This window comes from Aythya ferina, assembly GCF_964211825.1.
Source record: "Aythya ferina genome assembly, chromosome: 3".
Taxonomy (NCBI): domain Eukaryota; kingdom Metazoa; phylum Chordata; class Aves; order Anseriformes; family Anatidae; genus Aythya; species Aythya ferina.
In genome coordinates this window covers 55,585,733-55,612,815 of record NC_140298.1, presented here as the reverse complement: position 1 = coordinate 55,612,815, position 27,083 = coordinate 55,585,733, and the positions used below count along the sequence as shown (strand labels likewise).

General features: G+C 38.2%; 2 protein-coding genes across 3 annotated transcripts; one reads left to right on the top strand and one right to left on the bottom strand.

The window, feature by feature from the left end:
• Window positions 1-312: 312 nt before the first annotated feature.
• GTF2H5 (general transcription factor IIH subunit 5) lies at window positions 313-3,768 on the bottom strand. Its single transcript, XM_084515801.1, has 3 exons — window positions 3,674-3,768; window positions 3,439-3,535; window positions 313-700 (listed from the first exon to the last, which is right to left on the bottom strand). Exons 2-3 carry the CDS (start codon window positions 3,471-3,473, stop codon window positions 520-522), a joined length of 216 nt encoding a protein of 71 aa, XP_084371927.1. The 5' UTR covers window positions 3,474-3,535; window positions 3,674-3,768; the 3' UTR covers window positions 313-519.
• SERAC1 (serine active site containing 1) lies at window positions 3,745-25,382 on the top strand. 2 transcript variants are annotated; one of them, XM_084515790.1, is made up of 17 exons: window positions 3,745-3,813; window positions 4,934-5,022; window positions 6,376-6,412; window positions 6,718-6,854; window positions 7,140-7,229; window positions 8,457-8,588; window positions 9,095-9,216; window positions 11,210-11,338; window positions 12,483-12,596; window positions 13,188-13,350; window positions 16,261-16,411; window positions 17,266-17,407; window positions 18,235-18,335; window positions 20,379-20,476; window positions 21,088-21,270; window positions 21,735-21,878; window positions 23,442-25,382. In XM_084515790.1, exons 2-17 carry the CDS (start codon window positions 4,935-4,937, stop codon window positions 23,576-23,578), a joined length of 1,968 nt encoding a protein of 655 aa, XP_084371916.1. In that variant the 5' UTR covers window positions 3,745-3,813; window position 4,934; the 3' UTR covers window positions 23,579-25,382. The 2 variants fall into 2 exon arrangements, with proteins under 2 accessions (XP_084371916.1, XP_084371915.1); XM_084515789.1 differs by lacking the exon at window positions 3,745-3,813 and adding an exon at window positions 3,836-4,206.
• The last annotated feature ends 1,701 nt before the right edge of the window (window positions 25,383-27,083 follow it).

The following is a 27,083-nucleotide window of genomic DNA, read 5'->3' as shown; positions in this document are numbered from 1 at the left end:
TTTGACAGAAATGTTTGATGTATAAAACTCATTAAATTAAAACAATATCCGATTTCTTCTGACCGTACCTTCAACTTACAGGGATGTTCCATCAAGCACAGATACTTTAACAGATACTCTTTACATTCCATCAGTCACACTATAACCAGATTTCATCAATTCCACAGGAATATAACTTGTCAGGAAAGTTCATATAGCATTCCAAAACTGAAACACCACTCTAATTTTTGGGTCATACCATTTAACAAGATAATCCTAAAGGAAAAAGGGAAAGCATGCATCAAAAAACCACTCTATGCAAAACCTCAAGTATATCATTTTATGGATTTTAATAAAGATACCATAATCTTTCAAAGTGAGAAACAAAATTCAAGAATATTTTGAAAATTATCAGTTTTCTAGAATAGCCACTTTCAGGTAGAACTTACTAACCATAATTTATCTATTAAAACAGTAACAACCCAAGTTATTGAAATTCACTATTCCCAAACTGGCAGTAGTCTCATTTCTCCAGCCTTTTTATTTCTGAGTAATAGGAAAAGAGTTCTGGTCCATCAGCTCGCCCACTCTCTCCTGGAGGAAGTTAACCAACTCGGCTAAAACAAAGACATGAGTTTCATCCAGGTCTTGTATGATGAACTTCTTTCCCAGCGCATTTGACTCATCCAAGTAGAGCAGAAACTGCTTCATTGCTGGGTCGCTGTAGAGACAAACACACATCAGATTCTGTCTCATTGCAATAAGATACAGCTAAAACCAAACAAAAACCCACACCCTTTTAAGACACTTCGAAAGTTGTTTGGGAAATAACACTAACGTCAAGAGCTGCTCACAATCTTAAAATAAGATTATGAAGCTTTTGAAACAGTTGTTTCTCTGGAAATAAAATTGTTTTGGTTACTGTAGAGATAAAAACATAATTTATAACCATGTCGAAAAAGAATGGGCTGCTTGATTAGCAGAGAAGTGCCACTACATTGCATTTACACAAGTAGCTTAAAAAAAAAAAAAGCCTCACCTTAACAAGGTGAGTTTAAACTTACATTTCTGTTTTCAGAAATAGCACTTTGAAGCACATTTTTGTGTAAGTGTAACCAAAACCCAGCAGAACAAACACCTTGAAGTAGAACATCATAGAAAGCAAGTGGTCACATGGTCGTATATGAACTGTACATTTACCACTCCAACTAACAGTCTCTTCTTTTTCATGATATCACCTTGGAAGTTAAATATAAGTGTATAGGAGAGAACATTTCAGAAGCATGCAAATTACGTAACTGAGATGGATGCATTATACTGAGCAGCTAGATAAAGAAAAAGTAGCTTCAAAATATAAGCTTTGATCCACTGCAATTTTGAAGAATTGAGACATAATATTATTTTCAGTTTTTTTTTTTTTTTTTTTTTTTTTAAAAAAAAACAAAACAGGAAAGGAATGGGATTTGGTAACACTTCGTATTGGGTTGCAATAACTGGTGCATGAATATGTGCAGGAAATTGCAGTTGGGTAGCTCAGAACACTTTAAAATTATGAATGTGGTTGTTTTGGCAAAGTAGTAATTGGCAACACCATCTCAAAAGAATTCCTTGGTCAATTGTCTCTTTTAAATGCAGTATAAGGATCAACATTCCCTCACCTAAAATAGATACGACAATAAAGCCATACACTAAGAAACCAAACCCCTCTCCATGCTCAGCCACCAGCAACTCAAAAAGCAATCGTTAATATTAGCCTCAAACTTGTACAAGTATGATTAAAACAAGGTAAGTCCGTAAAGTACAAAATAATTTTGAGGCAAGGAGAATGTGAAAGTCTGTAATCTCCATCTTCTTTAGCAAAGTTATTCTTTATGTGTTCTGGCATGTAAGAAGAGAAGTAAAAGATGACACAAAAGATTTAAGAAAAATCAGATACTAGAAATATGTGGTTCCCAGCCTTCTCCCACACCCCCTTTTTGACGGGTGCAGGGAGGTTTCTTTTTGCTTGTTTCATTCAGCTGTATCTTACCAACATGCTACTGGTACTAGATGGCACTTGTCCTAATTGGTATGACCAGTCTGATGTTAGGCAATACGCAGACTGATTTTTACATAATCAACATTCAGAGCTGTAATCAGTGCCAGTAGAAGTATACTACAGGACAAACACTGATCTTGTTCAGTATTTGAAGGTTATAACCCTTTATATTTTGTCCCAAGAACAGCTTAGCTATATACTGGAATAACATCGAGAAAGACCTACACAGTATCAGCATTTCACTGTTTTGTTTGTGTGATTTAAACATTCAGAAGCATCTTTTTTTCCCCACTCTCTGCCTACTTGTTTTCTTGAATACCCTCAAAATTTTGGTTTGTAAAAAATTTATATCTGAAGCGTAAACAAGAGGACAGTTTTGCAAGAATCTTGCATTTTCTTCTAGGATGGAACTTTGTGCCCAGTCACTGGCTACCCTTATGCAATGCCAGGGAGAAAACAAGAAACATCCAACACAAAGATTGGTTTCCCAAGGGCCTGTTGAAACTGTAATAACAAACAGTGTAGGGTTGTTATCAGATAGAAGATTCCTTTCCCTTCCAGGGAGGATGATTAAGTTCCATTCTAACACTAACAGGAAAGCGGCCATGAGGCTGTACAAGAAGACTGATCTTTCAGTATATGAAAAACAAATAAGGTGCAAAACACAACACTGTACTAACTGTGTGGGGTATTAAAACTTCTTGCTTTGTTGGTCAGTAATTCTGCTTTGGGCACCTTTACATAATCATCGAAGCACTTACATAGTCATATAGGCACTTTCTTGTGTTTGGGTTTGTCAACATCCCACAGTGGGGACAAATTTGAGCAGATAAGCTTTTTGTTATGGTAGAATTCAGGCCTGAAGCTGCTCACACACAGCCATGAGATATCCAGACGTGAGCTGGCCCACGTCCAGTCAGCCTGGAAGTTAATACAGCAAGCACACCGTTGCTTCTGCCCTTTTGCAGTTATATCCTGTAAATATGTTTACAATTTAAGCATACAGCAGATATATTATGCCATGTAGTGATAGGTAATGCCTCCAAAACCCTCCTTTAACGTGGAGGCAAGCAATTACCAGATCCTTAGTCTAAACTGTGTTTAAATAGATGCCCTGTGCGTGTGTCAACAGCTGACTGGTACACGTTACACGAGTGCTACTCCTAGAGCATGGCCTACAGAGCCACACACCAGCCCTGCGTGGAATTTGGGCTGGAATTAACGAAAATAAGGGTGGAAAATGATATAATTTCCCCTCCAGAATCACTAAAGGGACGATACACGGCCCAGGCGCCAAACCACCACACACTACGTGTGAGGAACGTGTGACGGTGGAGAAACAACAGCGGAAAGGCAGCGTTTATGTGGAAAATAACAAAACCCTGGGAGGAAAACCCCTCGGCAGGGCGCGGCGCCCTCACCACTCGATCAGCACGCCCTTCAGCACGTTCACCATCCTCGCAGGCTCTCGCACGGCTCCCGGGAGGCACGGGCTGGGCTCACACAGGCAGGGCCGGCCTGGAGGGACAAGGAGAAGGAGACGGAGACGGAGACGGAGAAAGGAGCCGCGGTCGCACCCGGCACCCCGCCACCCGCCCGCCCTGAGCGAGGCGGCTCTGAGGGGTGCAGCGCCCACAGCCCCCGCCCCGCACGCACCCTCAGGCGCGCACGTCCCCGCCGCTCCGGCCGCGCGCGCACTGCGCAGGCGCCGGGCCTCGCCCCGCGGCTGTGAGAGGCGGGCGGGCGGCTCCTGGCGTCACGGCGCTGCGCCGGGGGAGCGGCGGGGCCGGCGGAAGGTAGCGGGGGGGCGGGGGGCAATGCAGGCTGTATTTGATATATGAACACTCGTATTTTCAACATAATCGTTGGCTAAGTGTGCTAAATATCGGTAGCGGCGTGGTTTAAGCCTGTTTGTGCAGATTCGCGTAGTATTTCGCCGTCAGCGTAAGCGCGTCGATGCGAACGCTCAGATTTCACCTGATAAAATGTCAATTTCGCAGCAACAGATTCGTGTGTTTTGCGATTGTTGTAAATGTTTAACGTTCGCGGTGGATTTCTGAGCAATTCTTGCACTGAAAATTCATTCAGGCTATTAGGGATTTGGGCAAAGCCTCCAGCAGAAGCAACACGCACCATTTGGTTGTTGTTGTCGGTAGCCAAAGCAAACCTGTATGTTTTTATAACTTTAGGTAAGTTTTTCTTCTATAGATAAAACGTAAAGGCTTAAATTGAATTGCCCTGTTTCTTAATGCTTCACAGCTATGCTTCCACAGGAGCTCCCTGCACGGAGGTTAAAATGAAGCCTTCATTAACTGTGGAGTTTTTCTATTCTTGAAGTATTCTGTCAGCAAAATAAACGCATAAATGCTAGTCTGATTTGCCCTTTAATGACAAAACTATGTTCTTGGAGCCTAGGAAGTCAAAATAATAGATTTTGACTGCATTTTGACTCAAAGTAATACATGTGTTAAGACAGAATCAATTAAATCAGGCCTTTAAAACCAGTCAGTTACTGAGCTGTGTTAAAATGTGTGTTATACCAAGTGCTGTCTTCATGGAGATATAACCATATCTGGTATTTAAGGGAGAGTTACTAAGAAGTAGGAAAAGAGAAGTTAATTGGGGAAGCATACTTACTAATATCAACAGTAACATGTAATTGCATGAAACACTGCTGTAGACTTCTGTGATTGAAGTGCAGCCTGTTAAATTCAGGAGTTTTTAGACAAGTTTAATTAGAGTGTTTTATGTCGAGCAAAATGACATAAATTTGGTTTATGACCTTTGCTGTTTATTACAACCTTTATTATTGTGACCTTTGCTGTAAAAAGACTGGGGGGGGAAACTACGACAGGTTTTCTGTTGTAATTCTCAAATCAATAATTACTTTTTTAAAATTATTATTATTTTTAACAGAATGTCAGTGGCTGCTTACTGTATATTTTGCTGTAGACAGATAACCTCTGGTCCACCCACCCAAAAAACCTTACCCTGGAATGACATAAGTAAGTACAGTTTTGTAAGTATCGTTCACTGGTGCTAATAAAAAGGGAAGAAATCTGTATTGGCATACCGCTATGCATAATTAAATGCTACAAAAAGATCTAAAGCTCTGCATAATTTATGATCAGAAGCTTTTATTTGCCTGACCTGGATGTCTGCTTCTAACCTCGCATAGCAATATTAGCAATAATGATACCAGTAGGTTACATGGATGATGAGAGTTTCCCCAAATTACAGTCTTAAACTTAATTTTTCATGTTTTTTTTTTTTTCTTTCTTTCTTTTTTTCTTAACCTACAGTGCAATGAAACCATTGTATCTAAAACTGTAAACTGTTAGTCACAGGGCAACCCTTGAATCAACATTTCAATGTCTTTTGTTTCTTTCTCCTTATTTACTGATTTTAGTTCTACAATCTTCTCTGCTAAGTTCTGCTTTCTTTGGTGCCTTCTGTATAGAACTAGAATTCTTACAACTCTAAAGTTTATTTTCCAGCACTAAAAGATAGGACATTTCCACTTCTGCTTGACAGGAAGCACTGCATTTATTTATTTATTTTCTCCCTCTTCAAACCCTCTCTGCCAGCTATTTCTTCAGCATGTAGCTGCCTCTTGTCTACATGCCAATATTCTTAAAGCGTTGCAAAGGCAGAACCTGCTGAGAGTGGGTATGGGGCAAACCTCCCAGTTCTTGCTGAAGAAAATCAGTTTTTCATGATAGGTGAGATATGTTCTGTTGGGTTTGCTGCTACTGTTATTAATAGAGTTGTTCTGGATTGAGATCCTTACATCTAGATAATCAGCTGAACTCTGTCCAGGACAAATACTTCAAACCTGACAGGAATCTTTGGATTTAAAGGGAGATTGCTGCAAGGGGCGTGCATTTATTCAACTCTTTCCTTTATAATTTTTTTTTCCTAATGGAATTATTTGAAATATATATTTTCTTAGGGTGATTCTGCAGGGCTTTTCACATATAGTGAAGAAACACCCAAGTAATGTAAGGAAAAGTGAACTTAAAATAACATGGAGTCTCAAGTGAATGCTAGTGATATAGACAGAATTTTTACTGTTAATTCCTGTACCTAGACAATGAATAGGTAATAGCATTCAAAGTACATAGCATTGATGAGATGCATTTTATTGCTGAGTTTAGGAGAGCAGGAAATTCTAACTGAATCATATTTTCATTATTTTTAAATTCAGGTAGAGATTTCCCGAAAGCCATAGAGAAATAGAAAAACATTAACAATCTTACTCTTAATTACTGAAATTCTTACTGTTTGGTGGTCAAATGCTAACTATTTGTATTGAGATGATACACATGACTTTGATGTGATTTTTTTCATTTTTCAAGGAAAAGTTGCAAAGGTAACTGGATCTCTTGTACTAGGGTAAGTTGTAACTAACAAGTTTATATGTAACTTATGTATACAGTTAAAATTTTAATTCATGTTACTTTCAAAAAATGTGACTATTATGTAATGATAGAATATAGTTTTGAAGCATATTCTCTGGTAATTATTATTTTATTTCATTTTTTTCTATGCTGTGCTGAGTTGAAATAATTTGTAGACTCATGTATTTGGTAAAATCTGATCTTTTTGAAGAAAAAATGATTTATAATAAAATGATAACATTTTTGCGGTGGTTTTTCTTTTTTAAATAATATTCATGTACAGTTCTCTTTTATTTAAAGAGGTTTTGTATTCATTACATATGAAGTTCTGTCCTTAAAGAAATTACTCCAAATCGATACTCAAGCTATACATCAAGAAAAACTAAAATCCCATGTATATATACGAACATCTTCTCTAAATCCAAGTGAATATCAAGGTAAGATACGTAATTGTTCGGAATCTAAAAATAAAATTTTAAGAGAATAGATTATTTCTGGAATTCACCTTTATATCAAGGAAGATATATTTCTTGAGATCTGTTACAAAAAATAATATCCTTCACAATGTCACCTAATGTTTTTTAAGCTGCCAGCTGTTTTTTTTAATATAGTCCTATATGCACTTTATATATAATGTACTTTATAGCTACATTATAGCTACATGTATGTATGCATATATATATATATATACAAAATAAAAATACCTGAAAATACTCTTGTAGGGATCACATACCATGCCAGAAAAGAAATCCATAAAGCAGTGAGGAAAATTCTAGAAGCAGAAGCTAAACTCTTCTGGAGACCTTTTAATGGTAGGTATTAAAGGCACAGCTTTATCCATGAATTATGATTTTGAATGGTAAAACCTAAGCCTTTTAGAAGGTAAAATATTTTTTCTTAAAAACTTAGCATTTTATATTGTGTTTGAAACAGTGGAAATATTATTTAATAGCTTTTAATATAACTTCCTGTATTAATACATAATATTGATTTTATATGTACTGAAACCATTCTTTTTCTTTAAGTAAGTAAAAGTGATGATTACGAAGAGATTTGTAGAAGAAATTTGAGATTGCTTTTCTGTTTCAGAAGAGATTTGAAGCTTACGATGCCAAGTTAATATTTGATACCCAAATGTCATATACCAAAGGATTTTTTTCAGGGAGTGTAGTGATAGAACAAAGGGTAACAGTTTTTAACTGAAAGACAGTAAATTAAGATTAGGTGTTAGGAAGAAATTCTATATTGTAAGGGTGGTGAGGCCCTGGCACAGGCTGCCCAGAGAAGCTTTGGATGCCCATCCCTGGAGGTGTTCAAGGCCAGGCTGGATGGGACTTTGGGCAACCTGGTCTGGTGGGAGGAGGGTTGGAATTAGATGATCTTTAAGGTCCCTTCCAACACTAACCATTCTGTGATTCTATGAAAGGTGTTTTGGAGTTGAAATAATTGCTAAAATTTCCTTTTCAAAAAGCATGTTATTCTTTCATCAGAATTGCCAACGTTAACTAAAAGCAGCATGGTCTTTTTATAAAGGCATGTGTCACTGTTTTTTAAGAGGAATTTAAAATAAGAAATTCAATTCTAATTAAGAAATTGCTCCTGAGGCATACTATCTATTCTCATGTAACTATCTGTTAAATGGTTATAACAATAAGTACCTCCAGTATAGTGCTATGAAATTAATTGTTCAAGGTCAGAGCCTCAGAGCTGCTCACCGTTTTCAGCTCTTACTGGAAGCTGGTAAATCTGGTTGGTGAGTGCCAGCCAGTACGTGTATGTAGCAGATACACAGAATACCAGGTTGATGACATTAAACCGAATTAAAAACATCCTATTATAATTTAAAGATCAGCATTTTACTATTGTAATTCTGTCATCATTTATTGTACCAGTTTAATGTTAAAATATTACAAATTATTTTTAACAGCTAATATTGAAATATTAGAAGGAACGGATGTTTTTATTCAATGAATAGAAACGTGGCTGTTAAAATGCTATTTAATAATAATAATTTTGTTTTAATTCCTTTTCTGGTAAAGAACACTTCAGTACATTTGATGGAGAAGATCATGAGTGTGCCTTATGGCTCCTCTTGAAAAGGACTCAGTCAGAAAACAAAGAGGTCCGACTGCAGGCTGTACAAGATCTGGCGAAGAACACTCACTGGCATGGTAATGTATGCTGATGTAGTTTAATTCAGCTCAGAAACTCAACGAGTCTCAGTTAGCTCCTGCAAATCGGCTGCCAACACCAAAAAAGGCCGGTAGCTGCGAGGAGGGTAATATGTTCTGTAACTTGGTCTAGAATGTGTTTTTATTTACATGTGAAGCAATTTTTTTTCCTAATACCCTCATACAGAGTATGTATCGGCAGCGCAGGCCTCTCTCTGCTTCCCCACCAGTGAGATGCAATCACCAGTTAGAATGATGTTGCCTTGGTGGCGGAGAGCAGTTCCCATTTGTTAGTTCTTGGGTCTTTCTTTTGGGTGAACCCAACAGAAACTGCTGTTTCACCTTTTGGAATTCGTGACTCCAAAATCAGAGCTTATTTAAGTAGTTTGTAGAGATGTTATTCTGTTTTCAAGTACAGTTACAAAGTGGATCAGAAACCACATTTAAAACCAAATGACATCTTTACAGTCAGTTTTAACCCTAACACTGAAGTTCTTTTACTACAGATTATCAGTATGGTACGGTTGCTCAAGCCTGTGATCAGAGGACTGCCATAGGTTTGGCTCGATCCAAAGATGTCGATCTTCGCTTTTTCCTGCCTCCACCATCACTGCCAAAAACGAAGAATGTAAGTAAATGAAATGTAGGTATTAACTGATTTTTGCTTACTTGTTTGTGACCATACTGAGTGGAGTTCTTGAGGAGAAAATTGGTACTGAAATGAAGACCAAAACACAAAACTATAATATAGTGGTACACCTCTGGAGTATATCTGTATTAGTGAATGGTGTGATGCAACAAGCTAGGAATGGGGGTTTGATCAATTATTCAGACATACCGTCAAAGAAAATTACACATTCAGCAGCAGTGAAGCTGGTTCCAGTCAACAAGTCTGATGCATGCTCTGCCTGTCTGTACCTGACAGGCAATGCAAAGCAGTGTTATATTAAGTCATCTTAGGTTGCCTTGTTGATTCTGACAGAATCATATGTCTAGAGAGCACTCCTGGAGGACCTTGCATCCTCTCTGTGCTAGTGTGGTGCTCTGAATAGTGCTCTGGCACGCAGCTGTAACCTTGGCTATGTAGGTATGGAAACCGTTTTGAGTGTACCATATGACTGCAAAGTGCAGGTGCAAGGCAAATTTGCTGCCTGGAAAAATTCATCCAACGTGTTGAGTTACCAATATAGTAACACCTGCTTTTCACCAAAAAATCTGTCTCCTTTTGATATTTTAAGCTACTTATTTTTGCATTTAGAAATCATAGAAAGTGCTTGGAGATGAACTTTGCTGTTATTACTATGAACTAAGCTTTAACTGATTTATCACAGTCCTTGTTAGATCTAATTGAATAGTATTCCAACAGAAAGTTCAGTTAGTGTGATTTTTAGCTGCAGAAATGCTTTGTACTGTGATACGGTGATGCAGATTAATCAGTTAAGCAAATTTCTAATGTCTAGAACAGCTTTAAGTTACCTGTCTTAAATTCCTGAATGCTTTCAGAGACTCTGAGTTGGAGATACAGTTCTTCCCCATCCTCTTTATGTACAGTGATGTCTACCTGACTTGTTTTCTTTATATCTAGGCATGCTATAGGCCCACCTCTTTTTTTTCCCAGCTTTTGGCTACCAATGTATTGCATAGATTTGACCTTGCTTTGGTTTTATATTAATCGCTAAGAATGTATATATGATGGTTTGAGCAATCCTGGCTTCAGGTCAGCTTCTTAAATACACAGAATTGGCACACAAAGCCTAAGATAAGAAGCCTAAGATACTGTCATAGAAGAGAATCATAGAACCATCACTGTCATAGAATACCTGTACATTTTAGACAATAAAACTCTGAAAATCAGCTTTGATTGGTAGTGACTTTTTTCCTTTATTATTTCTGTAACATTACATGATGGTGGATCTGTACCTGTCAGTCCTGAGGTACTAGGTTATACTAGTATATGGTTGTGTATATGCTTTATTTTTACAGCAGTATGATTGCTGGGTGATTGGAGTTACAGATACCAATCTGTTACTTAGGTAGTTGAAGGAAATCATTCTGTCAGCAAGTGTTGCTCTGCACATCAGACACATCTCCCATCTCTGTAGCAAGAATTAGAGTAACTAGAAGTTCTATGTCTGTGTGCAAATAAAATTACTTTGTTGAATCTGTTCTCCTGTCACCTACAATGGATTACTAAATAAGTACCTGTATGAATATTTTGAAGGTTAAAATAGTAGTAGTGCTTGTAGTTTTGACTAGTAATTTACACAGCCATTTTAATACAGCAGCATCAAAATTACTGTGTAGATATGGGTGAACTTTTAAGCTTATTGTGCCAAGAGCATCCCATTCTTTCTTTTTCCCTTCCACACTTCCTAGAAAAAGGCCACCAAAGTATGAAGCTTAAATCTTACTTTTTATCAATCAATTGGCTGGTTTTGGAATTACCATTCTTCAAAGTTTTTACAGGAGTATAACTATTAAACCCAAGTTGCAGAGCATTGAAGTCCAGGCCATATTAATTTAGCTGCTTGAATTATTTAAGATCTTTTTGTTCTTCTGTATCATGTTTTGTTTCATGCTTTGGACAGAATTAACAGTTATTTTATGTTTACTTCTCACAGGATTATCTCATAGAAGATCAGCTTCGCTTGTTATTAGTGTCTTTACCTCAGACCGATCTTGATCCATGTGTCCAGTACTTCACATCTCTTGCTTTACGTGAAAGCAGTCAGACTCTTGCTGCACAAAGGGTGAGTTTCCATCTGCAGAACAGAACTATTTGGTTTCTTTGTTCCTGCAGAGCTCAAAGATACAAACCTATTTCCTTATTTTTGAGCATTGTAAGAGGAAGAGAAATACAGAGATATTGTGACGTTACTACTTAGTAAAATCTCTTCTGTGTACAGTCAGTGTGTTTGAAAGGCTGTTTATTTTTCCCAGCTACACTAGTTGGTCTAGTAAGAGATGATATCTTTATCTACAAGCCTTCCATAAAGCAGGTATTTCAGCATTTTATCCAGAATACTTCCTTCCCTTTGCAGTATTCATAAAGTGATGTTTCACATTTCATCTTACCGTTGTTTGTTCTTTTGTTAAGAAGATTCAACTGTCATATTGTAATAACGATGTCTAACAGGGTTTATTTAGAGATTTCAGAGTGCAAGAACTCTTTCTTTCCTATGACACAAACAATATGTAATATTTTTACACTGAGATTCTATTATTGTTTACACAGCAAGGGCTCTTGCTACAAAAAGATCTCTGGTAAGGCCACACTTGGAAACATTTTGCATAATCATACTGTCCTAAAAAATCATAGAATCATTAAAGTTGGAAAAGACCTCCAGGATCACCTGGTCCAACTGTCCCCCTACCACTAACATTATCCACTAAACCATGTCCCTGAGTGCCACATCCAACCTTTTCTTAAAATTGTTCTTTCTCAAAGTTATGCTGATCTTCCTACTGCGTGATTGAGACAGACTGGGCTTCTGAGACTATGCTAAGTGTTGAAGACCTTATTTTCCTCCTCTTCTCATTCTTGAAACTATGGAAGTCTAGCTGAAGTCTGAATCTCTCTTCCTTACCATTAAGCAAACAAAAGATGACATTCATTAACGTGAATAAAATCCTACATTTTTCTCCCTTTATTGTATGTTTTGAAGTTAATAGACTATAGAGGCTTCTGATTGAAAATCTATTTAATATTTTCAGTTAAAAATAGACATTTTTATGGCATGCTGCTGTATAATTTGTACATTTAAAAATGCGTATATGCTGAGCACTCTGTAGCAATTTCTATAGATCATTACACACTTAACATTTTACTTTAGAAATGCTTATTTTATGTAACCATTTGGAATGTGTTATCATTTTTACTGATTCTCATTTCAGGGAGGCTTATGGTGTTTTGGGGGAAATGGACTTCCATATTGTGAGACACTGAGTAAAATTCCTTCGGAGACAGTAGAACTCTTCTGCTTGCAAGCTTTAGTGCAACATTCTAAGGTAATACTTCTACAACTGAAAATCTACATTTATAAACACTCCTTTCTAAGGCTCCCATGTACTGGGAAGGAGTTACTTTCTTGTCTCCTACCCCTCATCTATTTGTAAGAGCTTTCAGGCAACTGAGACTGATATGAATCATGTGGGTAAGTTATCTGTAAGTTCTTTTATTATTTCTAATTAGCCTGGAAAAGTTCCCCTGTAATATGCCTGCATGCATCTGTAAGTCCTGCTGACTTAGTGCTTTAACAAGTGCAGATGATTGTTCTGCTCAGACTCTTGAACTTTACTTCAGCTGCCAAGTGGACAGTGATCTCGTCTCCCACAGATCCGGAGGAGAGTAGAGCGATGATGCTCAGCATCTTTCAAGTTGTCAATCTGTAGAAAGCATGCTTGTAATTTAACATATTAAAATATTTACTCCCTTTTTGACTATGACATTATAAATGCTAGATTAATAAGAATTTTTATGTAGTAAGGACTGTGTATGGCATCAGCTCCTAAAAGCTCCCTATTTCCTGTATTAAAAGCATCACAGAGAAACCTTTTGCAGAGCGTCTACTTATTGTTGTATTTGTTATATGATGCCAGGTTTCTTCTCACTGTGACAAAATTGAAGCTCAAGGAGGCCTTCAGCTGCTACAGAGGATATACCAACTACGTAAAGATTCTGCAAAAATACAGAGGAACATAATTCGTATTATTGGAAATATGGCTTTGGATGAACGCCTTCATTCATCCATAGTACGTGCAGGTAAAAGGAAAGAAAGCAAGTGCAAGCAGGCTGAGTGCTACGTCTCTATTCTAAATTTTTCAGTGGATTCAGCACTATTGTGAAATGCAAAGGACTGTGTTAATGGTGTGTCTTCTATATATGTTTTGTGTGTGTGTCTCTCTTGTTTGTTTGTTTTTACACAAAACATCCAGATAGTTTAGACTGTCGATTTAAAAACTTCTGTATGCTGTCTAGGCAATAAATGTCAGTGCTGCAGAGGTCTTTAATGAATGGTGAAAACTTGGACATTTTTGATGTTTGGTTCAGGTTACTAGCAAAAGTCTTTTGAATTTCCTCCTCTCACAGATCATCTACCTTATAGATATTACATTTTAAATGACAGTGTTTTAGTCTCATGAAGGACCAGCTTGTAGTCCTCACATTTTGGAATAAAGTAAAACATGGCTTACCACTCTCCCTTGCTTTTGTTAGGCAAGTAACTTCTGGTAAGCTTTGCTCTGAGGCCCCTTCTATTAATAACCCCTAGAGATTAGAGTGAAGTTCTTCCTTCTTGTTCTGTACCAAACAAACAATTCCCTATGTTTTGATAGGAAAGAATAAAAAGAAAAATGGGAAACATAAATATTCTGCTTTTTGTATGCATCCAGGCTGGGATCTACCTCTTAACCACGGTGTGCATTTTTGCAAAAAGGAGAAGTAGCAGAGGTACAAGGAAAGATAATGAGGATGACTGAAAATTTGCAATGTCTGTGGTGTAAAGAACAAATGACAAAGACACTTTGCCTGGAAAAAAAAACTGAAGGAGAATATGGTGAAGATTTGTAAAGTGCTCATTGGGGTAGAGAAGGCAAAGGGGGAACGATCATCTGCTGTTTTTTGTAATGCAGGACCAAAGATTCTCTTACATTGTTTGTTTTAACTTCTGATAATTTAAAATAGTATTTTTTTTTCCATATAACATATAACCAAACTCAAACTTGATACAAAATATTGTGGTTGCTGAAGACTTGCAGAGCTTTGAAAAATTGATTAGAAAAATTAATGGAAAGAAAAATGCAGAGATGCTGTCTATATCTCAGAAAACCCCGAGCTGACTGCAGAAAGCTGAGAAGTTTTAGTGGAAAATCAGCACTATCTACTTGTCCTTTTACTGTTCTTTTATCTTTCCACAACTGCCATTACTGCTGTCTTAGAGGACAGCTGGGACTGCAAAGGCCTTTGTTGTGAGCTGTAGGACCATTCTTATGTTACTGTGGTGACTGATGAAACCATATATATAGAGGAAGAGATCAAAACAGAAGAGCAAGGAGGTCTGTGGGACAAAGCTGTTAGTATAAACAGAATTTTAGACTGAACTGGACTCCAGAGATGAGCAGCTAGATGCTGATGATGATGAGCCGTTAAGACTTGCCATTTGTTGTTGGGTGATGCATGGGAAGGAAGAACCTCTGCCCCGTGGAGAAGGACTTGGGAGTACTGGTGGATGAAAAGCTTGATGTGAAGCAGCAGTGGGCGCTTGCAGCCCAAAAAGCCAACAGGGTCATGGGCTGCATCAAATGAGGAGTTGTCAGCAGATCACGAGGGGTGATTTTCCCAGTCTGCTCAGTCCTCATGCTGAGACTGCACCGTGGTGGAGAGGAAAGCAGAGGCAGAGAAAGAGCAGGGGAACCTGGGGACTGCCAGGAGCAGCGTTGCTGTCTCTCCGTGAGGTAGTTGGAGTGTGAGAAACCAGAACCGTTACAGTGGTAGGAGACAGAGATGAGCCTGTGTAACTTCTGGTGCCTGTGGGCTCCTTCATGTCCTGCTGCTTGTGCATCATGTTCTCACAGCTGTTTTAGTTTGCAGCCTAACCCCTACCCAGTTATCTACCCAGTTATCCCCTGCTGAGGATGTTTTCTGCAAGATCTTTGGCAGCACTTAAAATATTCTTCAGTCCACTCTAGGAGCAAGCTTATTTTTAATTTAGGAAATTGTTCTTCATGAAAAAATTTTATGTCAAATTTTCACCCTTTTCCCATTTTGTGTGGATGTGTGCTCTGAATATTTTGTTGGTTGTTGTCTACCTAGGTTTTAATGTTTTTTCCTCATTCATCACAGATCCATACAATCAATCTGACTCAGTTTTCTCTTAACACATTTAAATGCTGTATTTGTGTGTGTGTGTGTGTGGTTGTGTAAAAGATATTCCTTTGCATTTCTCAGTAGTCTATGAACATCCTCATCCATATCTAAGAAACTAGAAGTTTTGTTAGGTGAGATACTATAAAGTGTCTGTTTTTTCTGGAGTTAGCTATGACTTAAAACTTTGAGGAATGTATTCAAAAGTTTCTGTCACTTATTCTCTTATGTTTGACAAATATAAATAGTATATTATTGTTAGAATAGTAAATAATAAAACCCTTTAATTCCCTAAACAAATTTTGCACACTCTGGTATTTAAAATTAGAAATGGCTGTTCACAGCAAGCATCAGTTTTTCCACCTGCCATGATTCCGGTGGGTTGTTTTCTTTTTCCTGTGATTCAAGTTTCATTTTCTCTTGGGGACATTTCTGTTTGCTGTCTTTCTTGCATCTTACCTGCAAAAAGAGAGTTGAGATCTGTTCTCTCTCTGTGACTACTGTGCTGACCTGCTGATGCACTTTATTTTCCTTTGGAGGAGAGGTTCTGCTTCTGATCATAAGCTGAGCAGTAGTAAAATACATTGCCTCCTCACCACTCTGGATTTTTAATAGTAGCATTTCCACTTACCTAGCGCTGGCTTTCCTGCAGTAAAGAGGAGTGGGTTGAAATAATTTGATGTGATATTACCACTCTTATGTTCTAATGTCTATTTTCACAATTACTGCTTTTGAAGGATGATATTTGAGTTCTCTTGTCTGGCTGATGTTTCTAATTAGTTAACCCACTGCTTTATTTTTTCAATGTAGGTTGGGTTTCTGTGCTTGCTGAAGTAATGAAATCCCCACATGTCATTCAGTCTTCTCATGCATCCAGAGCTTTGGCTAATCTAGACAGAGACACAGTACAAGAGAAGTATCCAGATGGTGTTTACATCTTACATCCACAATATCGTAGCAGGTAAAGCGGAAGAAATTGTGCGTGCTGGACTTTTAGTTACTTGCTATAACATTCAGTTAAAACTTCAGAAGAGTTGAGTGAGAATGCAGCTGTACTCCTGTTACTTGCTCCTCTGGCTTTTCAGTGGGTTGAGGTGACTTTGATTTAGATCCTCAAATAAGAGAACAATGGAAGTGCTTTAGAGCAGCTCATAGCTGTGAGAGGAGTATTATTGTGTTGCTTGGAAAATCCAGACATGAATCATGAGATGAATTATTGCTTTGCATACGTTTAACCTTTGCACTGGCTGTCTTCTGAGACACAATGCCCTGCAATTATTCTCCTGGCAGCTGCACGTTGGCCTAAGCTGCAGTAAAAGAAGCCTCACCTTCTTTTAATAGTGATTGTTCATCAGCTTCTTTTAGTAGTGATTGTTGATCTGGGACTGAAGCAGTCTCCAATGTGGTATGTCACTTAGTAACTATTATTCCCTGGGTCATTGGTGCTACTCACTGAATACAGGGGAGTCAGTTAGTGAAAGTCTTAATTTGATGACAAAGCAGGAACTACTAAGCTGCATCAATAGTAGGTGCAGAGAATAGCATTTTTCGTTATGGAAATATATGAAATAAGAGGTTGGTACTTTCCATACCTCTTTCTGTATAGCTCTTCTGGGTGGATCCCTGTTGTTTGTCTTGATCTGAGTATCCTCTTTGAAATATCATGGACAACATGTCATATTTCATAAGACAGGTAATCATGTATGGTGTTAGAAACAGCATTTTGGTACCCCTTAGGTTAAATGTTTTGTGTAAATTTAATTTGCTGAAAGAATATGTACCACGCATCTCTTTAAAAGTTCCTTTCTGTATCAGTCAGCCCATCAGAGCAGATATCCTTTTTGTTCACGGTCTTTTGGGAGCAGCATTTAAAACCTGGCGACAGCAAGATGTTGACCAGCCTTTGGATAAAAAGGCTTCAGAAGTGGAAGAGGAATACAGCCAGTGCTGGCCAAAGGTAAAAAAGGAAAAAAAAAAAAAAAAAAAAAAAAAAAAAAGCCAACAACCCACACATTTTCACATACAATTGATGTTTTCTCTTTAAGGAGAAATGATCCAGACAATCTAGAATTACGCTGTCTGGCAGTTGTCTATTTTGAATCAAATGACTTTTAATCTGTTATGCAAGTAGCACTTTTTGAGTTCCTCATACGTTTTTGTTAGCAAGCTGAAATCTTGAGCAGGTTGTTCTTGCAAAGGAAAATCCCTGCTAAAGTTAGGGGTGTCAACATCATTCTGCTGGTGAAACAGGAGGCAATGTCCACCTACCTCATGCTCTCATTCTTTTTGATGGAATGTTACTGCTTGGAAAGATACAAAAAATTACATCTTTAAACAAGTTAACTATGTTTTCTTATGTCAGTGTGTGAGTATTTCAATGTGTGCAGATTGCTGCATAAATATGATTGGTAAGTAAGTCATTACTGCTTCAAGCAACTCACGTTGGCATAACCACCAAAGTACCTCTTTAAGATTTGAACTGATCATTCTTTAGTAGTCTTTGTAATTTTTGTGTCACCCAGGAGATGGAGCCAGGAATGCACAAGTTAATCCATCTCCATCCTCTGCCAACTTTTGGCTAAGGAGCTGGCTAGAGTTTGCCAGAATGCAATAAAAGAGTAATAGTGTAGGTGTAAGATGTATTTGGGTTTTAATGAAGAGCAGAAATCTTGCTTGATGCTGTCCTCATAACAACAACTTTGCTCTGTTGCTTATAAAGTTCTTGCAAGAGTTTAAGTACTTCAATTATAAGCTCCTTTTGCTGGTGTTTTTTCTTTAATTTAGACATGGCTAGCTTCAGACTGTCCCACCCTTAGAATCATTTCTGTGGAATATGACACGCGTTTGAGTGACTGGAAAGCAAAATGTCCTGTTGAGCCTCACAGGTAACAAATGAAATGTCTGCAGGTTGGAGGGGGATCCAGAGGGAGACCCATAAAGCTAATCCTTTGTTTCACCTAGGGTGAAACAGTAAAATTAACTTTTCCTGCTGCATTTGAAAATTAAGCTTAGAAAAAACTAGGGTACAGTCATGTTTATGTGAGCTTTTTAACCACATGATTTAAACTGCTGCAACTTCCTAATTTCTGACAGCCTGTTCTGCTTCATGTTTAGAGCAGACACTAAACCATTCTATTAGATGTAAATAGAACATCAGTTTTGCATGTTAAGGCGAGTATTTCTTAAACTTAAAAATGACCCAACTGTCTTTCAGTTTGCTGTACTGTGACTTTTACGCATGGTAAAACAAAGCATATTATTTTATTCAAGAAATGTTATTTCCTGGAAAGAGATTCCAATAAGTCTTTGACAGATGAAATGCAGCAACTGTTTTAAGATTGTCTTAAATTAAGAGTGTTTTAGACATTATTAAACTAGGATTTTTTAAGAAATTAAGTTTTAGACACAAATTAAGAAATAATTGATTAAATCTCAAACTCACGCTGAGGTTTGGTCTGATAGTGTAATAAAACCACTGCCCTTGACAGAGGAATTGTGTTTTACTGACCAGGAACCAGATAGATTAGAGGAAGACACTACCTCCGAACATGTTACGTCAAAAAAATAAAAATACTTTGAGCCTGTAAAGATGATTTGGCTTGAATGGATTTGAGACTCAGTAATTGACTTCAGTGATCTTTGAATCAAATCCTAATCTGAATCCTTCAATCTGTTATGCAGATACATCAGTGTGTAACTAGATTCAACTCATGGACTTCCATAAAAGCACATGTGTGATTGCTGACAAATTAAGAATCTGAAAATTAATTACGTTTTGTGAAAGGGAGAAAGAAAGCACCATGTGTGTAAGAGCTTGAGAGCTTGGCATTTGTTAATACCCTCCTCCCTAATGATACACAACAAAATGATGCAATTATTGAATGGAAGTAAACACATAAGCAGGAAAAAATAAGGAAGATGTGGCTGTTAATAACTCTGTTTGAAATCAGGCAGAAGAGTGACAGTAACAAACAGGTAGTTTTTACTGAGGTTTTTAAGTCCCTCAGCTATCCTAAAGCCTATTACTTAGCTGAAAAAACAACTGAGTGTCCTTCTCGTATGTGTTATCTTAGAGCTACTTCTAGTGAGAATGCTGAGAACCAATAGAGATAAAGTGAATTAGGCTTTGCACAGTGGTTGCCCCCATATCCTGATGTTTCCATTATCAAAGTGTCTTTCTTGCATAGTGTAACAGTAATCATGCACAGAAGGAGTGATGATTTCACCCTTTCAAGCTTAGGTTGGGGATTGGGATCAGTTTTGTTGTGGTTCTATCACAGAAGATTCATTTTCAACCTTTAACACGTAGCTTACTTATCCTTTTCATCAGTTACAAAGTGGAGATCATTATGGTTTTATCCTGTTCTAGTACAAAGAATTTAGAGATAATTATTTGGAAAAGTATTACAGACATCATCTTTGATTTTTTTTAAAAATGTAATGGTTGATCATGCGATTAGTTATTAATTTCCTGAATAATTTTGCTCCACAACTTGAGCATTGTTTAGCAAAGTACATTTTTTGTCAGATATTAGGCATATTCTTGGTTCAGAGGATAAAGTTTATTATGCATTGATGATGCTTTTGTAAAATTAAAACATTATTCTGTAAAACTGTGTAAATACTTGCCTTTAAAATATTTAAAAGAGATTTGCAGAACTAAAGCTAAAGGAAGTGAATGAAATTAAAATAACACTTTCTGGCAAGACCAAGAAGCTGAATGTATTTAAATTCCTATCATCCCTATGAAGCTGACATTGCAGAAGTTTTTGACAATTTTAGTTTTCAATGTATTAACAATAATTAAGTGATTAACGTTTTATCTACTGAATTCACTTTCATAAACCTGCAGCACTGAAAATTTATTCTGCTTAATGTTGCTATTCAACTCATGCTTCATTGTGCTCATGTTTCTTTATTCTTTACAGGAAGTCAATTGCGTACAGGAGCAATGAGCTTCTTGAGAAGCTCAGAGCTGCTGGGATTGGAGACAGACCCCTAGTATGGGTGTCACACAGCATGGGTGGTGAGTATCTTGCCTGTCTGATAGAATGTACATATCTGCTGTTACATTTCAGAATAAGCTGGTTACCAAATTCAGTCTGAAAGGCAATTATTCTGAATAGTTTAGGTGAAATAAGGTTTAAAACCTAGATTTTTACCTAAACTTAGTTTAGGTAAAAAAAAAAAAATAAAAAAAAAAAATTACAAAGATCTGAAAATGCAGAATAGATTTCTAGTTTCCTGTTGCATTATATTCAGTAGCGCACACGTTCCGAATGGATTTTTCTCCTGTTTGTTTGTACTGTGTTGATTTAAAAACACAAAATTAATGAGTTGAAATCCACATAAGTGGCAATTCAGAGGCAAATTTTTCTCCGTGATCTGGCATACATTAAATGTCATTAGCAGACTTAAAGCGAATCGTAAAAGTTGGTAGAAATGGATTTGCGTCATTCGTTGACATTTCATTTTAATGTCTCAGTCGTTGTTTCTGACTTAATCTTACAGTTTTGACAAACCAAGGACTAATCAACTGAGGCAAGAATATGCTTTAGTTGCTTCATGGATAATATAACATGATCATTATTTTCATGGTGGTTTAAATTCCTGCATTAATTCAGTTTCTGTTGCCAGGTCTTCTAGTCAAAAAGATGCTGGTGGATGCTTCCAAGAATCCAGAAATGGGTAAAATTGTAAACAACACAAGAGGAATCATATTTTATAGCGTACCTCACCATGGGTCCCAGCTGGCTGAATATTCCATAAATGCCAGATATCTTCTCTTTCCTTCTGTGGAGGTTAAAGAACTCAGCAAGGGTATGCTCACTTTGCTTCCATTTAACAGCAGGGATCTGTGCTAATCTGTTCTTGATGTTTATCAATTTTTTTATCATGCTATCAGGAAAAAAATGGATTAAACCCAACAAACACCCTCCTTATGTTTATGTTTGTATTGAATTGACGAGTAACTTTTTTTTTGGTGGCAGATGTGGGGGAGGGGAAAGGGAGTCAGAGCAAGTTTATAGAAGAATAGTTTAGTTCATTTAGCAGGGTAACGTGCTAAGTTTCAGAATCCTAAATAGATTACATGCAATACAGGAGTAAACAATGTGTTGCATATGATTTCTGGAAAAATAAATTAAAAAAAAAAAAAAAAGCTACTCCTTTTACTGGAGTCTTTATTTTTTCCAGAATATCTGGTTGGGAATGGAGTCTTTCAGACAAAAGTTCTGATCTTCTGTTCAAGATACCGCTGCAAAAATTATGTTACTCTTTTTCAGATTCACCTGCCCTTAAAGAGCTGAATGATGACTTCCTGTCTTTTGCCAAAGATGAGAAATTTCCAGTGCTGAGTTTTGCCGAAACCTTACCCACACACATAGGCAGCATGATAAAACTGCATGTCGTACCGCTAGAATCAGCAAGTAAGTCAACTTTTCTTTACTTTTGTACATATTCATGTGGCATTTATTATGAGGAAGGATTCTAAGGGAGAAAGACCTAGAAAAATACGCGTGTTATGTTTTGTTGTGGTTTTTGTTTATTTGTTTAAAATTCTGGCTGAATTTAAACTACAATCTTCCAGCTGAGATCAGAGGGAAGCTGTGTTTGTGTCTTACAATACCAATTGTTTGGTTTTTGTTCCAAGTGCCAGTAAAGCTTGCTTATTGCAAAAAGCAGGTCTAGTGTTACACTGGTGTATTCCTTGCCTTTATGATAATGAGTAACTGTTGTTTATCCTTGCACAGGGAGGCTGAATAGTGTTTCAGAAGTTCCCAAAAATTCCAGCTATTTTCTCCTTTTAAAAATAACAATGAAAATCAGCAAACTGTTTATAGGAATAAAAAGTCACTAACTTGCTTTTCATTGTTAAGAAGCCTTTATCTTCCATATTTGAGGTGGTTAACTAACGTGGTTTAACATAGTTTGCCTCCTGAAGATTTCTCTCTGCTGTTTTGCCTTTAGTAGGCAAAAAAAAAAAAAAAGATTGCACTGTGTGCTTAAAGATTTTGTAGTATATTTCTCTTCTAGAGATGATACAGTGCAGCATGTGAGCTCTCTCCAAAGTATTTTTAGGGTTCATGGTAGTTCAGTGATACCCCACTCTTTTTTTTTTTTTTCAGAAATCAGGCTGATGAGCCATATACTCAAGTGTTTCTTACTTACATGTTTGTGCACGTGGAAGCAAACCTTAATTCTGCTCCAGAGTAATTTTGTGTGGCTTAAAATACAAAGTTCCAAGCAAAATGAAGGATTTCACAGGAAATTGAATGAATAGATAATAAACTGGAATGTGGCAGTTACAGCAACCTAAGTGAAATGTAAACTAGTAGCGATAGCTGTCAGGAAAGAGTCAATGCAATAGTGTGCCCCAAGATCTGCCAGTGGAAATGGAATGCTTGTATTCTACAGCCAAGCAAGGCAAGGTTTTAATCTCCCTGGAAATGTGTGTAGTGATCTGTGGCATATTTCAGCTTCACTCCAGCTCTCTTTTTAGTCTCCGCATCACAATATTTCTTAAGGAATATGGGCAATTAGTAGTAATGTAAAAAACAGCATTGATTTAGACTTTTTCAGAATGTGGGTACCCTGGGTTAAACCCTGTCCCTGTTCGTGTCAGTGCTTAAAGTGCAGTTAGGACTTAACCAGTGGCCGGGTGCTGCTAAATGAAGTTTTGATTCTTCAAAGTTGTCTGTATGGAGAAATGTACATCTCTGAGTTCCTGATAAAGACAGAAGAACTCCGGACCTAATGGTTTACCAGTGTGGCTTTTGCAGCAATGTGCAGCCTATCAGGTTATTGACAGCATGTGTTGATGCTTTTAGCACGTTTAAAAAATAACTGAGCCAAGCTAGTTAAAGAGAAGGCAAGAGAAATTGCTTTTGAGAGATAAAATGCTAACGCAACATGTGCTTTTCAGTCTAGGTGATCTTACAAACTTTGGTAGTTTTTTCTTCATCTTTTTTTTCTTTTTTTTTCTCTCCCAGGGTTAGGTATTGGAGACCTTATTCCAGTGGATGTGAATCACCTTAATATTTGTAAGCCAAAGAACAAGAATGCTTTCCTGTACCAGCGGACACTGAAGTTCATTCAGGACGTTTTAGCCACAGACCTCAGAGACTGAGGTTTTTGCCATCCTTGTCTGCTTATTTCCACTATTTGGCGTACCACAGTAAGTTCTCCTAACACTTGTTAGAAGACCTGCACAACCCCAGAGATGCTATGTCAGTAGTATCTGCTGCTAAAACAATTTTTAGTACGTCTCCAACTTAGAGACTTCTCTAACTTTATTTCTAAAATATATTCAAAAGAAATACAAACTGAAAGACACTCCCATAAACCTGGCAAAAAGAAAGCGAGTGGCTTCAAGTACCCATGGTCTGTTGACAAAATATGTGCAAATTCTCCAGCAATCTGGCTGAGGAGGGATGGGGAGGCAGTGGAAGCTAAGTTTCACTCAGTATACAGATGTCCCTCTGGAGTAATAACTGGACTGTGGAGGGTGCCTGTGCATCTCCTTTTAGCCAGGAAAGGTTGCTCTGAAGGCAGGCAGTCTCATTAAAGTCAACATATATCTGGGACTAAAGACTTACGTTGAGAATCAGAAACAATTAATTGAGTTAGCTATTTGTTGAGTACAAAGGGGGAAGAAGCACGTGGCTGTCTTCAAGCTTTGGTTTACTGCCCATGTTAATAGAGTGACAGAAGCCTGAGGACATTGATCCAAGTGCGTGAAGGCAGCATTTTGGTTAGTGGCCCAAGTACAGGCGTTTTTGTAATTTGCCTTGGTGAAAATGCAGAGGATCCCAAACGTTTGGTTTTGGGAGGCCCAACTGTTTACTGGTGTAGATACAGCAAAAGAATTAGTGGTGTCTTATTTGACTTTATGTTAAGGATACCTTAACAGTACTGATGAGAAATAATTATTTTTAGAAAAAAATGGCACTGCTCAGCCACTTTTTTAAAGGCACAGCTAGTTTGCAACATAGTTAAGAGAAGCTAGCCGAACTGTGCTCCCCTTCCTTCCTTCCCTTCCACCCCCAACTCTCTCTGAAGATGAGCATAGGCTATGATTAGGCTGTGCTCCCCTGGCTGACGAGTTGTTAAATAACGCCTGCATTGATGACAGGCTGAAGACATCTCTAGCATTTATGTGATGGTTCTGATATTCCTGGCCTAGGAATTATGGCTCTAAGAGCTGCCAGGTGTGCAATGCTCCTTGCAGTTCTGCGTGGGCTTGGCGCAGGGGTCAGCGGCCATTGCAGTCCTGCCAGGTGCTGAGGCCCCCTCAGCTCTTCTCACTTCTGAGCACTCTGGTCCAGGAGGATGCTGTATTTGAAAATACGTCTTTAGAAGTTGAGCTGTGACCTGCTGCAGCTGCATGGTAAAATTCACAGCTCACAGCGTTACAGAGAAGGTGCAGGACTGCACTAGCACAGAGCATTTTTCCCCCTAAGCAAGATACAGGAAAGATCGCTAGGTGGCAGTATTTCAAATAGAAAACGTACCAATCTTCCCTAATTTCTAGAGGTTTATCCTGTTTACACCGTGGTTCAGACTTCAGCGTGTAAATATATCGGCACACTTTGTATTCACAAAGTAAGAGGTACGTTGAATTCATTGTCAATAGACAGGGCTTCTAATAACTGTGCTCAGTCTGACAAGTCTTGTATTGATTTTAATAGAGTTCTGTGGCTTCGAGGGACTCAGATCAATGACATAACATTAATCTTGTTGAGTAATGCATCTCTGTTTTGTAACTGGAACTTGTGAGACAACTTTCTCCTTTTTGTTATTGTGTGTATATATGTGCAACTTTTAAAACTAACTTTGAGGGTGTTTCTTCCACATATAGTAACTAAATGTGTTTTTAAAAATGTATTAGACATGCCACAAAATGTATTAAAGGTGAACGATCTGTGAAAAGATGGCTCTGCTTCGTGTTCATGTTTATTAAAGACCTGCAGTGTTTCTCGGTGATGGTCTCGTGCTGGAGCAAGGTAATGCTTACCCTTTGTCTCAAGTAAGAGCATTGAGGGGTACAGTTTGCCATTGGTGTTTTGCCAGGCTGAGCAGGTTTGCAGTTGTGCTTTTAGGTTTTGCAAAAGTGCCTCCTAAATCATGTACAGTCAGTGGCCCTAGAGCCATATGGGTCTGCTGCAGTGTTCTTGTTTGCTTCCCGTTAGACCCGTAAGCTCTTGTGCTTCTCTGGTGTCGCGTTAATTCAGAACACAGAGCCTTTGGGCGGATTCTTACACCTCAAGCACTGTCCTTAATCCCGCCCAGCTGCAGGTGTGGCTAGGAGGTGTGTGGGAGCTGTCTGCGCTGAGACACAAATGGTAAGGCAGGAAGGGAACGCTGACAGGAATTTGTCAGCTCTCCTGCTTGGGGTTGTCCGGCACTGTTGTGTACCTGTGCTGGTATTTCTGGTAGCAACAGTAATCAAATTTTTAATTGCTGTTTTTACAGTAGTGCAAGCGGTGATTTGTGCTTCATGGTGCTAGGCAGTGTAGCTATCAAGGAAAGGACAACTTTTCACTCTGGTGAAAATGTCAAATTTGGACCCAAAAAAGGAACAATAAAAATACAGTTTTATTAGAGTGGAAATTCTAAAAAAAATACTTCGGTTTTGGTTCCCTTTTTTTGCTGTTGTTTCAGTGATCACCTACCTACAAAGCCCATCAGATTATAAGGAGCTGGTAAAATGCAGTTGTTGTTTTCTCCCTAAAGGAAAGTTGAGAAAGATGCTTTGCATTAAAAGTATACGTGCTGAAGGAAGATTTCTTACCCACCCTATCTTACTGCTCTGCTGTTCCAAAATGAGACACCGCTCTTGCTGCAAAGTATGCATCTAAATAGTCAACACTGACCAGCAGTATAAAAAGCTTACGTTGGTCTCTGCTGGTTGCAGTTCGAGCAGTGGCTTTGCTAACAGCTACTGAGAATGTCATGAGTTACATTAATACTGTGGAGAACAAACAAAACGAGTAAAGCTCCCGCTTTTCTTTACTTCCCAAGTTTCTGTGTGTGTGACCACACTGATTGTTGTGGAGGTTTTTTACTCTCTGTATCTTTTACAAAAATCAGCGCTGCTGTGCTGCCTACAGAAAAGGAGGTGATTTCCCAGAAATCATGCGCCTGGTGGAAATGGCACTTCCGTAGCATGATGCAAGCAGGAATCTGATGAAGACGAATCTCAAGAGAAGAAAAGGGGAGCAGGTACGGACAATGTCGGTCACTTGGCCTTTGTTCACGTTGTGGTGGGGCCGGGCTTAGTCCAGAACAAGCAGGAAAGAATCCTCTCCTGCAGCCTGAGTCTTCTGTGATGGTTTCCCAAATGCAGAGCAAGCCTGGCCTTGCTTCCCTTGTCCTGGACGTTAAAACCAGAGCCCGGGACACAAGCAGCTGCCTCTGAAAAGCTCCTGGCTGAGGTACTGGGCACAGTGTGAGGGGTAATGCAGTGAGGGAGCAGGTTCTTCATACCTTGCTCTGTCCTTTTCAGCTGGACTGTCACTTTCCCTTGGTTTGCTGTGATTGAACAGTGTGTGCTGTCACCGGTGGTGGAAAACAGGGATTTGTAGTCGAACGGGCAGCTTGCCACATACACAGACGTAAGGGAAAATGGTAAA